This window comes from Oryx dammah, unplaced genomic scaffold, assembly GCF_014754425.2.
Source record: "Oryx dammah isolate SB20612 unplaced genomic scaffold, SCBI_Odam_1.1 HiC_scaffold_10, whole genome shotgun sequence".
In the NCBI taxonomy this organism is placed as follows: Eukaryota; Metazoa; Chordata; class Mammalia; order Artiodactyla; family Bovidae; genus Oryx; species Oryx dammah.
The window spans coordinates 22,350,700-22,363,009 of NW_024070194.1; the positions used below are offsets into that span (position 1 = coordinate 22,350,700).

At 40.5% G+C, this 12,310-nt stretch overlaps 1 protein-coding gene across 2 annotated transcripts; it reads left to right on the top strand.

Moving 5' to 3' along the window:
* Positions 1–770: 770 nt before the first annotated feature.
* DEFB119 (defensin beta 119) lies at positions 771–10,570 on the top strand. 2 transcript variants are annotated; one of them, XM_040247614.1, is made up of 2 exons: positions 771–971; positions 10,328–10,570. In XM_040247614.1, the coding sequence occupies exons 1-2, from the start codon at positions 914–916 to the stop codon at positions 10,519–10,521; spliced, it is 252 nt and encodes an 83-aa protein (XP_040103548.1). In that variant the 5' UTR covers positions 771–913; the 3' UTR covers positions 10,522–10,570. The 2 variants fall into 2 exon arrangements, with proteins under 2 accessions (XP_040103548.1, XP_040103549.1); XM_040247615.1 differs by lacking the exon at positions 10,328–10,570 and adding an exon at positions 2,116–2,400.
* Positions 10,571–12,310: the final 1,740 nt, after the last annotated feature.

Sequence of the window (12,310 nt, forward strand, 5' to 3'; positions counted from 1 at the left end):
GTGTGGGAGTACCCTTAATCTAAGGTGACCAGGAAAAGCCTCTCCGAGAAATGACATTTAAGATAAGACTGAATGGTGAACAGGAGCCAGTCTGAAGGAAGAACTTTATAGGAAGAGCAAGTTATAAATGCTAAGGGTCTGAGCTGAGAATGAGATTGGCAAGTTCAAGGTTCAGAAAGACATACACGTGTGTATTTTTCTGTTAGAAAGTTGAGAATAAGAATTTTTTAAAAATTAAATATTTTGACCTAGGGACACAGGGCAGGGGGTGGAGAGTAAGGAGAGTGTGGGATGCATGAAGAGAGTAACATGGAAACATACATTACCATATGTAAAATAGATAGCCAATAGGAATTTGCTGTATGACTCGGGGAACTCAAATTGGGGCTCTGTAACAACCTAGAGGGGTGGGATGGGGAGGGAGGTGGGAGGGATGTTCAAGAGGGAGGGAACACATGTATACCTATGGCTGATTCATGTTGATATTTGGCAGAAACCAGCATGATACTGTAAAGCAATTATCCTTCAATTAAAAACAAATAAATTCAATTAAAAACAAATAAATTCAATTAAAAAAAGAAAAAAATTAAATGTGTCTTGATATGCATTAATTGATTAATCCCTTTGTGGATCTCAAAAGGCCAAATGGCTTTAATTTGCCTGTCTCCTTACTAGGAGAGAAAAGCCCTTTTGGCACGGATGCTGGCCGGTTTCCCACCCTCTCATCTCATGCTTTGCTGCGGAATCTGCTACACATTGTCCTTCGGCTTGTTTGATCTGATATAAATCCTCTTCTGCTGTAATTCACTGCCCACGGTCCTGCCAATGAAAACAAGACTCATCCCTGCAGAGGACAGCTCTATTCTCCATAGCCTGCAGCACAACCAAGTCCTTCTCCTGTGACCTTCCAGTCATGAAGTTTCTCTTCCTGTTTCTTGCCATCCTTCTGGCCATGGAACCAGTGGTATCAGGTAATTCGGGTGTCTCTCAAATGTCTGGGATCTTGGTCATAAATGTCTCTCCCTCCTCTTCCCCCTCACTGTGGGCAGCATCTGAAACCCTTTCTCAATTCATGTGGTTTTGGGAGGTTTTCTCATAATCATCTCCTGTTCACATCTCTCCCTGATTCTTTTTTTTTTTTGCCAGGTAGGGGGATGGAGATAATTGGAGTGCTGAAGGGAAGGCTGGTATTCTGCTGGCATCATGGAGGAGGGCTTAGGGGTAAAGGGTCTGGTGCGGGTTGGGGACTTCTTGGGGGTTTGGGAGATTACATTGAAGGTTGAGGGTGAGTTGTGATGGGGTGGCAAGACTTTGGCTTGGAGTGATAGCAGGAAAATGAGGAAGAGCCAGAGGCGAGGAGTTGGGCTTCCTTGATGGTTTGGAGTAGGCTGGAGGGGGTATGGAATTTTGAGTTGAGTGGATTTGGTGTTGGGAATTAGATTGGGGCTTGGACTGAGATTGAGAGTTGGTACTGGATGGTGTCCGGGTGCCTGAGGTTCAGCTAGGTGATGGAATGCTGCTTAGGATTGAAGTTGGTGACTTGATTAGACTTGGGTTTGACTGGGAGTTAGGGCTCCAGGGGCATTGAGTTGGGTAAAGCTGGGAGTTCTAATTAAAATTGGCCTGGGTATTTGAGTTTGAAATGGGTGAATATGGGGTCAAGGAGGATTGGAGGTTGAGTTGAGTTGGAGTTGGGATTTGTTGGGTTCAACCTTAGACAATTGATAAAGAGCTGAGTCTGTGGAAATGTGAGGGAATCTCTTCCATTCCCTAGTAAGACAGATGTTCACTGTCTTTTCCCATCATTCCCAAGCTCTGTTAGGTGGGAACTTCATTGGCATCATTTGATCTCAAATTAGGAGTAGGAGGTGGGGGGATAGAAAGACAGAAATGTGAGATTATGAAAAAGGCTTTCTTAAAACCCTTGAGTTCCCAATCTTGGAAAAATTGTCTCAATTCTCTCCCCTTGTGAGATCTCTTCTCTCCTTTCCTGGGACTGGGTCTAGCATTAACTCTCTCCCTCCACTCCTCCCCTGAACTACACCTCCTCTGCTTCCACCTGTCTATCCAGCTGAGGAATACTAACATCTACTTAACGGTTGTTCCTATGTCCAGAGGAAGAATGTTGGATGAAGGGAAAATGCCGGTTGGTGTGCAAAAGTGATGAAGACAGTGTCACACGCTGCTCAAATCGTAAACGGTGCTGTATCCTTAGTCGTTATTTGACAATCGTACCAATGACAATTGATCGAATGCTCCCTTGGACCACTCCTCAAGTGACACAAGGAGACAGTTAAGGCCAAACTTGTCAATACAGGGAAGATACATGGAAATCATGGATAGAAATGACTTTGTTTCCTGTTCTTTAGTTCCTACATTCCATTAAAACTTGCAAATCTGTTTCTTGTGTCTGTCAATCATGAATGATACTCCAAATGGATTGAGGGTGGGGAAATGGCAGGAAGGGTGTTAACAGTTAGCAGAGAGACATCTCTGGGGCTTGGCTACTGCAGTTGGGTAATGGTTGCAGTCCTGAACATAATACTTCATCTGCCAGCTGCAGGGAAGGCTATTGGAGCTGGAATGAACTGAAGAGCACATGTGGGGAGTCAAGAGGCTTAAAAACACAGTTGCTCCCTAGTGAGTGGGAGTGTCTTTAGGCTGAAACAGTTGGCCTGGTTTTGGAGTGAATGAGCTGGGGTGGACAGAGACTTAGCTGAGCCCAAATCCTTGGATTTCTAGGGAAGCTGGCTGACATGCCTTTTCATGCTCAAGAGAACACAGCGCAAAGAATCAGAAGTTTTCCAAGTACTAAAGAAGGATAAAGCACATAAATTTGTTCATTGAAATGATAGCTCAGCTTCATTTCCCATGGCTGCTGCTCACAGACTTTCTCTTTCGGCTCTTACCACCCTCCCCGCCCCTCCTGCTGCCTGGGCCCATGGTTCCCCTTCACCTTGTCCCCATCACTAGGCTCATCTCTGTGATGAACTCTTTCTCATCCTTCAAAGCCCAACTAATGCCCCTACCATTAAAAGCCTGCACAGGAGCTCTGTCTCACTGTTTCTTAATGATTATAATAACAGTAGCTATAAAATAGTTGTCATTGACACTTCTTATGTGCCAGGCACAGTGATGGGTGCTTATAGACTTGAAATTATCCTATTCTTACACAACCCTCTTATTATCCCTATCTTACCAATGCAGAAACTGAGGTCTAGAGAGGTGATATAATTAGCCAAGGTTGCGCAACATTAAGATAGAGGAGGTGTTCAAACTGAGTTCTGACTGTCTTCACAAAGTGTTTGTCTTTTTTAATTTTTAATTTTAGATATGTTGCTTTTATTTAAAAAAATAACTACTTGACAAACTCTTAAATCACAAAGTTTGAACCAAACTGTCACTCCTCTGAAATAACTCTGTAAGGTAGGTATCTGCAGAGCCGCAGGGACCAACACAGTCCTTTCTTCCCAGGTTGTTTTCAGATGCCCACAGCAAGCCATTCTTAGGGCTTGTATCGTGTTCTTATATAATTATTCGTCACTGTTCCCTTCTCACTAATCCCCAAGTACACACACACCAGATGGAAAGCCTTGGGGGTTGAGATCACTCTTATTTACATCAGTATGCCTGTTGTTAAGCCCAGCACTTGGGTCAGATTTGACACAGTGTGTCCTGGGTGAATGAATAGGTGAATTATGAATTCATATGTGAAAGTACAAGTGGATTTGGTGTGTGGGAGGAGTTTTATAGATAGCTGCTGCATCAAGCATGATTCAGGGTGGGATCCTTTCTGGGCTAGAGGGATCAGAGTCCCACTGTCTCAGGTGAATTTGGCTCTAGCTGGCATATTAGGAAGGTTGCAGAGCAGCTCTGGGGCCTTGCTCAAGGGGATTCTTACAATTTATTCATTAGTTTGCTCTTAAAATACATAGGTTTCACAGTGTGAAAGGGAAGAGCCTAGGGATTCCCCAATACCTGGGGCCTGGTGTTAACTTCTTCACACACAGCCAGTCATACTCTCACCAAATTAATTCATTATGAGGCATGGCTTTTTCACTCAGTCAACAACATTTATTAAGAACCTCCTCTGTACTTTAGGTAGAGACAGCCATGGGGAGTGATACGATGGTGGGATGAAAAAAGTTCTTGGAACTCACTGTTGAGTCACCATAAGTCTTCAGAAGACACATAACTCCCTTGTCTGAATCTCTGAACTTGAGTCTCTGGGGTCTGGGCATGTGAAATTTTGAAAATTCTCTTAGATTATTCTTTTGGGAAATAAAACCCTAAACCCCACAACTCCCTGTCAAATGTCCTGTATTCCAGATAGCTCCCAAACTGTGAGAATCTCTGGTCTAGGCAACATTCCTCTGTCTTCCCATTTCACAGATTGGGAAACTGAGGCCCAAGGAGGGAAAAGTGATCCATTTTCAGAAGTGGGTCCAAGACAATGCTGGGATAAATAAGCAGATTTTCTCTGGCTGCCGGTGAGAGACATGTGGGAACATTGAAGGTGATGTTAGGTTGTCATGGTGATAAGTGAGCGGTGGGGCACAGTGATCGGGGCTAGTAGGAGTGCAGGTGCTAAGAGGTGCAAAGACCCCAACAAAAGCTTTGAGGGTAGTTTGAGCACTTTTGAAACTTCTTTCCGGACTGCCATGGCCTTTCTCCAGGGGAGAAATGTTGAAGCAGGCTGGCCTGCTTGCTTCACTATGTCAAACGCACTCTTCTGCGTACAGTTCTTTTGGATGTAAATCTCACATTGGCCCTTCTTCTCAAGGAAAATGGAAAGGGATCTTTTCTCTGGGGATATGGCAGAAAGAGTTGCTTTTGCTTTTGGAAGGCCTACTTGAATATTTCTTTTTATTCCTTGTAGGCTGAGAGATGAAGAGGAAGAGTAGAAACTTTGGGAGGGGAGAGCAGAGCCCCCTGGGGTGCAGGGGTTGACCTGGCAACTGTAGAAGCATTGTGACCCCAAAATAAGGAAGACTGGGTGTCCATCCTGTACTTTTTTTCAGGCTGATACATAGGCCTGCTGGTGTAACTTAAGCTCAAGTCAGCCTCTGTTTGTACAGCAGTACAACTGATACTAGTGCAATGAATGTGCCTACTTCCATGACATTTGATCACAAGTATAATGTGACCATTATTATGATCAAGATTACAGAACTCTTCTGTCACCAAAAAGATCTCCCTCCTGCTATTCCTTTCTAGTGGCACAAACTCTCCTCTTTACCCTCACCTCTGTCACTACCCCTCATCTCTGATAACTACTAATCTGTTTCCCATCTGTATAATTTTGTCATTTTAAGACTTGTATAAATGGAATCATATTTGATCTTTTGAGACTGACATTTTTTCACTCAACATTATGTTCTTGAGATGTACCCAAATTATATGGATCAATGGTTCATTCCTTTTAATTCTGGGGAGTTCTAGACAGTGCATTAAGGCAAGAAAAGGAAATAAAAGGCATATAGATTAGAAAAGAAGGAATGAAACTGTATTTGCAGGTGTCATAATGATTTATACAGAAAATACAAGAGAATCTAGAAAAAATCTAAAACCAATGAGTAAGTTTAGTAAGGTCACAGGATACAAGATAGACATACAAAAGTTAGTTGTATTTCTAATGATGATACTACCTAAAGCAATCTATAGATTCAGTGGAATCCCTATCAAATTACCAGTGGCATTTTTCACAGAATTAGAACAAAAAATTTCTCAATTTGTATGGAAACACAAAAGACTCCGCATAGGCCAAAGCAATCTTGAGAAAGAAAAATGGAGCTGGAAGAATCAACCTTTCTCATTTCAAACTATACTACAAAGTTACAGTCATCAAGACAGTATGTATTGGCACAAAAACAGAAATATTGACCAATGGAACAAGATAGAAAGCCCAGAGATAAAACCACACACTTCCGGGCATCTTATCTTTGACAAATGAGGCAAGGCCATACAATGCAGAAAAGATAGTCTCTTCAATAAGCGGTGCTGGGAAAACAGGACAGCTACGTGTGGAAGAGTGAAATTAGAGCGCATCCTAACACCATGAGTAACGATAAGCTCAAAAGGGATTAAAGACCTAAATGGAAGACCAGAAACTGTAAAACTCTTAGAGGAAAACATAGGCAGAAGACTTTTCAACATAAATCACAGCAAGATCATCTACGATCCACCTCCCAGAGTAACGGAGATAAAAGCAAAAATAAACAAATAGAACTTGAAAGTGAAAGTGTTAATTGCTCAGTCGTTTCCAACTCTTTGTGACACCATAGGCTATAGGGTCCCCCATAGGCTAGAGGAACCCCGCCAGGTTCCTCTGTTCATGGGATTCTCCAGGCAAGAATACTAGAGTAAGTAGCCATTCTCTTCTCCAGAGGATCTTCCCAACCCAGGGATCGAACTGGGGTCTCCTGCATTATAGGTGGATTCTTTACCATATGAGCTACCAGGGAAGCCCACAAATGGAACCTAATTAAACTTGAAAGCTTTTGCAGAGCAAAGGAAACTGTAAACAAGATAAAAAGACAACCCTCAGAATAAGAGACAATAATTGCAAATGAAGCAGCTGACAAAGGATTAATCTTCAAAATATATAAGCAGCTCATGCAGCTCAACATCAGAAAATCAAACAACCCAATCAAAAAATGGGCAGAAGACCTAAACAGACATTTTTTCCAAAGAAGACATCTAGATGGCTAATAAACACATGAAAAAAAAAGTTCAACATTGCTTATTATTAGAGAAATGCAAAGCAAAACTACAGTGAAGTATCACCTCACACCAGTCTGAATGCCCATCATAAAAAAATCTACAAAAAATACATGCTGGAGAGGATGTGGAGAAAAGGGAATCCTCCTGCACTGTTGATGGGAATGTAAATTGATCCAGCCACTATAGAGAACAGTATGGAGATTCCTAAAAAACTAGAAATAAAACTACCATATGACCCAGCTGAGAAAGCCACAATTTAAAAATACATATGTATTCCAATGTTCATTGCAACACTATTTACAATAGCCAGGACATGGGATCAAACTAGATGTCCATCGACAGATGAATGGATAAAGAAGTTGTAGTACATATATACAATGGAGTATTAACCATAAAACAGAACAAATCTGAATCAGTTCCAGTGAGGTGGATGAACCTAGAGTCTGTTGTATGGAGTGAAGTTAGAAAGAGAAAACCAAATATTGTATATTAATGCATATATATGGAATTTAGAAAAATGGTAGTGATGAACTTATTTACAGGGCAGGAATAGAGACTCAGACATGGAGAACAGTGGACACAGTGAGGGAAGGAGAGGGTGGGACAGACTGAAAGTGTGGCCATTCTTTACCATATGAGCCACCAGGGAAGCCCATAAATGGAATCTGCTGCTGCTGCTGAGTTGCTTCCGTCGTGTCCAACTCTGTGCTAATTAACCTTAAAAGGTTTTGCACAGCAAAGAAAACTGAACAACCCTCAGAATGAGAGAAAATGATTGCAAATGAAGCAACCGACAAAGAATTAATCTTCGTTTTTATACATTACCATTTGTAAAATATTACATACATTATCATTTGTAAAATGGGCTTTCCAGGTGGCACTAGTGGAAAAGAATCTACCTGCCAATGCAGGAGATGTAAGAGATGCGAGTTTGATCCCTGGGCTGGGAAGATCCCCTGGAGGAGGGCATGGAAACCCACTCCAGTATTCTTGCCTAGAGAATCCCATGGACAGAGGAGCCTCGTGGGCTACAGTCTGTAGAGCCGCAAAGAGTAAGACATGACTGAAGCAACTTAGCATGCATGCATGGATTTGTAAAACAGATAGCTAATGAGAAGTTGCTGTATAGCACAGGGAGCTCAGCATGGTGGTCTGAGACAATCTAGAGGAATGGGATAGTGTGGGAGGTGGGGGGAAGTTCTAGAGGGAAGGGACACATGTATACCTATGGCTGATTCCTGTTGATGCATGGCAGAAACGAACACAACATTGTAAAGAAATTATTCTCCAATTATTAAAAAAATTAGTTATATTGCTATGTCCTATCACAGATCATATGAACACTGAAATTAAAAACACATTAGTCACAATCATTCCAAAAAATAAGATGGTTAAGTGAATATCTAATAAAACATGTACAGAAATTGTAGGCTGAAAATTACAGAATGTAGATAAAAATCAAAGAAGATATAAATAAATGAAGACACACTGTGATTATAGATTGTAAGATTCAGCTAGGAAAGATGTAAATTCTCCTTAATTTATAGATCCATTTTATACAATTTCTATCAAAATTCTAGTAAGGTTTATTGTGGATACAGATAAGATTGTCTGCTCTATATTTCATCTGTAGAGAAATTTGCAAAGGAATGAGAATAGCTAAAACAAAGAACAAAGGTGGAGAAATTATTCTACCAGATTTTAAGACTTACATAGCTAAAGTAGCCAAGACTGTGTGGTCATGGTAGAGAGACAGACACACAGTTCAACTGAACAGAAATAGCCCTACACAAGTGCAACCAACTGATATTTCACAAATGTGCAAAAGTAATTCAATAGAAGAAAATATCTTTTTCAATAAATATTGCTGGAGCAATTGGAAGTCTGTAGGCAGAGAAAAAAGGCTCTCAACCTAAACCTAACAACTTACACAAAAATTAACCCAAAGTGTATCATAGACTTAAAAGTAAAATGTAAACTTCTGGAAGAAAACACGGGAAAAATGTTCAGGCCTAGGGCTAGGTGAAGAGTTCTTAGAGATGAAGAGCATAATCCATAAAAGAAAAAGAAAATAGATTCAATTAAAATTTAAAACTTTCAGTCTGTGAGATCCTGTGAAAAAGATAGACAAAAAGACAAATTAATAATTGGAAAAAAAATTGGGTGAAATATTTGCAAACCACATCTGTGACAAAGAACTTGTATCTAGAATAGAGAAACAACTCTCAAAACTCAACAGAAAAAAGTATACAATCCAATTGGAAGAAAAACGTGAAAAGATGTTTCACTGAAGAGGTTATACGGATGGCAAAGGAGTACATGAAAAGATGCTCAACATCACTAGCAATTAGAAAAATGCAAATTAAATTAAGACCACAATGAGATTCCTTACATATAACAATTAAAATTAAAAATAGTGACAATACCAAATGCCAGCCATGATGCAGAGAAACTGATTCTTTTATACATCTCTTGAGTGAATGTTAAATGGTACAACCACTAAACTAAATATATAATGACTATACTACACAGCAAATGCACTCTTGGGCATATATTCCAGAGAAATGAAAATGTAGATCCAAAAACCTATAGACAAGTGTTTATAGCAGCTTTATTTATTTTAAGGTATTCACTAAAATGGGTTTTATTTTTTTAAGCCAGTTTTAGGTTCACAGCAAAATTGAGAAGATGGGACAGAGATTTCCCATACGCTGTCTGCCCCTACTCATTCAAGGCTCCTCTGTTATAACATCTGCCACCAGAGTTGTGCATTTATTACAATTGACATATCTATATTAACCCATAATCACCCCAAGTCCATAGTTTCCACTGCTGAGCCACACGAAGATTCACTCTTGGGGTTGTACATTCTATGGATTTGGACAAATGTATATTGACATGAATCCACTATTATAGTATCACATAGACTATCTTCACCACCCCCCACATCATCTGTGCCCTACGTACTCATCTCTTCCCCCATCCCAACACCTGGCAACCAATGATCTTTTTATCGTATCCTTTTCCAGAAAGTCACATAGCTGGAATTACATGGTAGGCTTCTTGGTTCAGCTTCTTTCACTTAGTGATGTACATTTAAGCTTCTTCTGTGTCTATTCATAGCTTGATAGCTCTTTGTTTTTTATTTTTTTAGAGCTGAATAATCCCATTGTCTGGATGTGTCCTAGTTTATTTAACTTCTCACCTACTGAAGGGCATCTTGGTTGCCTCCAAATGTTGTCATTTATGAATAAAGCTGTGTGCAGATTTTTGTCTGGACATAAAGTTTCAAGTCCTTTGGGTACAGAACAAGGAGTGCAATTGTAGGATCACATGGGTAAGAATATGCTTAGTTTTGTAAGAAACCACCAAGCTATACCATTTTTCTTTCTCACCGTCAATGAGTGAGACTTCCTATTGCTCCACTTCCTTGCCAGCATTTACTGTTTTCAATAGTCTGAGTTTGGGTCACTTTAACAGGTGTGAAATGGTACTTATTATTGTTTTAGCTCTTTGTGCTTTCACTATGCTCCCTGAATTGTCAGATTTGTTACTGCTAAATAGAAATTAACTATCTCTATTTTTTTTTTTTTTTTTTGGCCAGGCAGACGTCACATGCTTCGATGCATGGGTAACTTGGGAATCTGTAGACCTGCTTGCAGACAGTCTGAAGAGCCCTACTTCTATTGCAGAAATGATCAACCCTGCTGCCTCCCTTCCTATGTAAGGATAGACATTTCTGGCAAAGAAAGGAAAAATGACTGGAGCCGAGAGAATCGCTGGCCAAAAGTATCTTGAGTGGTAGTGGTCACTATCCTCAACCTGCTGCCAATACTCCTTTATTAAAATTCATGCACCTGCCACTCTTGTGTGTTTCTCATCCATTGGAAAACATAGTGAGAGATTAAGTTTTGCATGGTAAGGTATCTTTCCTATTCTGGGTTGCCATTTCCTTCTCTGGGGGATCTTCCCAATCCAAGGGTTGAATCCACGTCTCCTGTGGCTCCCACATTGGCAGGTGGATTTTTTCTTTTTTAACCACTGAAACACCTGGGAAATATTTTAGGTCACTATCCAACTAATTTACTCAGATAAAGGAACATGCAAAGATTAGAGCCCCAAAGCCAAAAGGGAAGGAAAGTGAAAGTCGCTCAGTCATATCCAACTCTTTGTGACCCCATGGACTATACTGTCCATGGAATTCTTCAGGCCAGAATACTGGAGGTGGTAGCCATTCTCTTTTCCAGGAGATCTTCCCAACCCAGGGATTGAACCTAGGTTTCCTGCACTGAAGGTAGTTCTTTACCTGCTGAGCCACAAGGGAAGCCCCCCAGATTGTAAAACACACAAGGAAATAAGGTACCATGAATTTAAGTTAGCAGAAACCAAAGACCAGAGATTCAGCCTTTCAAAGACTTAAAATATTAGAATTAGAAGTATGTGGTAGAGTTTCATGGACCTTTCTGAGAAGAGATGGGGTGTGAATATACGTTTGTGCCATCAGGGGGAGACAAAGCTTTCAGCAATAAGGTGGACAAAAGGACCCACCTTTTCACCCCTAGTTAAGAGATCATCCCGGTCCATGGATGTCTGTATGCGAATAAGGCTTGGTTAAGGAAATGGGTCTATGAAGCCAGTTTTTCAATAACTTCTATTCCAACCTTGAGGCAACCAGGGTAAAAAGGAGTCCTTGTAGCTCATACCTGGACCAGTCAGTTTCCTACAGTGAGTGATAATGTTAAGGCATTTATAAAATGCATCCTTTCATCTGAGGTATCTGCTGTTATAAAGAAAGCCTTTGGTGTCCTAGAACTACTCTCCTAAACACAAGGACCTGGAATTTTTATTGTCACCATTTATGCTGCCATCAAGAGGCAGGACTAACACAAGGAGTGCCTCTGGTATTCCAAAACACTTATTGAGAAGGCAGAAGGACAAATGGAAAGATCAGAGTTGGAACACTTCAAGTAATTAAGGCTGTGCATAGCTAAACTACAAACTAGGAACACTAAAAATTGATTAAAACTGTGGAAATAATTTGAAATTTCAAGAAAAGCACCAAGGAGTTTATCCACTGGAAATGCTGGAAATTTGGGGGACTTCTTTACACAGCCTTTTACTCTAGAATTACACATTGATGGAGGGTGGGAGTGGGTGACTGTGATATTTTTCAGTGCGTTGATCTATACTTTGAAGATAGGGAGAGTGATGGTCAAGAGGAAGTCGTGAGCTTTGAAGAACATATAGGAGAGAAATATGGTTTTCAGGTCTGGGTCAGACTTTTAATCTTCTTTATTCTTGTTATTTATTCCAAGTAGGTTGAAGTAGATGCTACTGATACAATTCTATCCATAGCCTCTTCTTCCCAACCATTCGTGGATGGGGAAGAAGTGATAGTTTCCTTGACGAAAACCACTAGTTGTGAAACACAGCAGGATTGACGATTCTTACATACTGCTCTTATTACTTCATCAGCAGCGCATTTTTTTTTGCAGCGCCCTGAGTTGTTCCAGCATCTTTTTCTACCACCATAGGCTGAAAAATAAAAGGAAAGATCACTGATTTTAGGTTTGAGGCTCTCAACTTA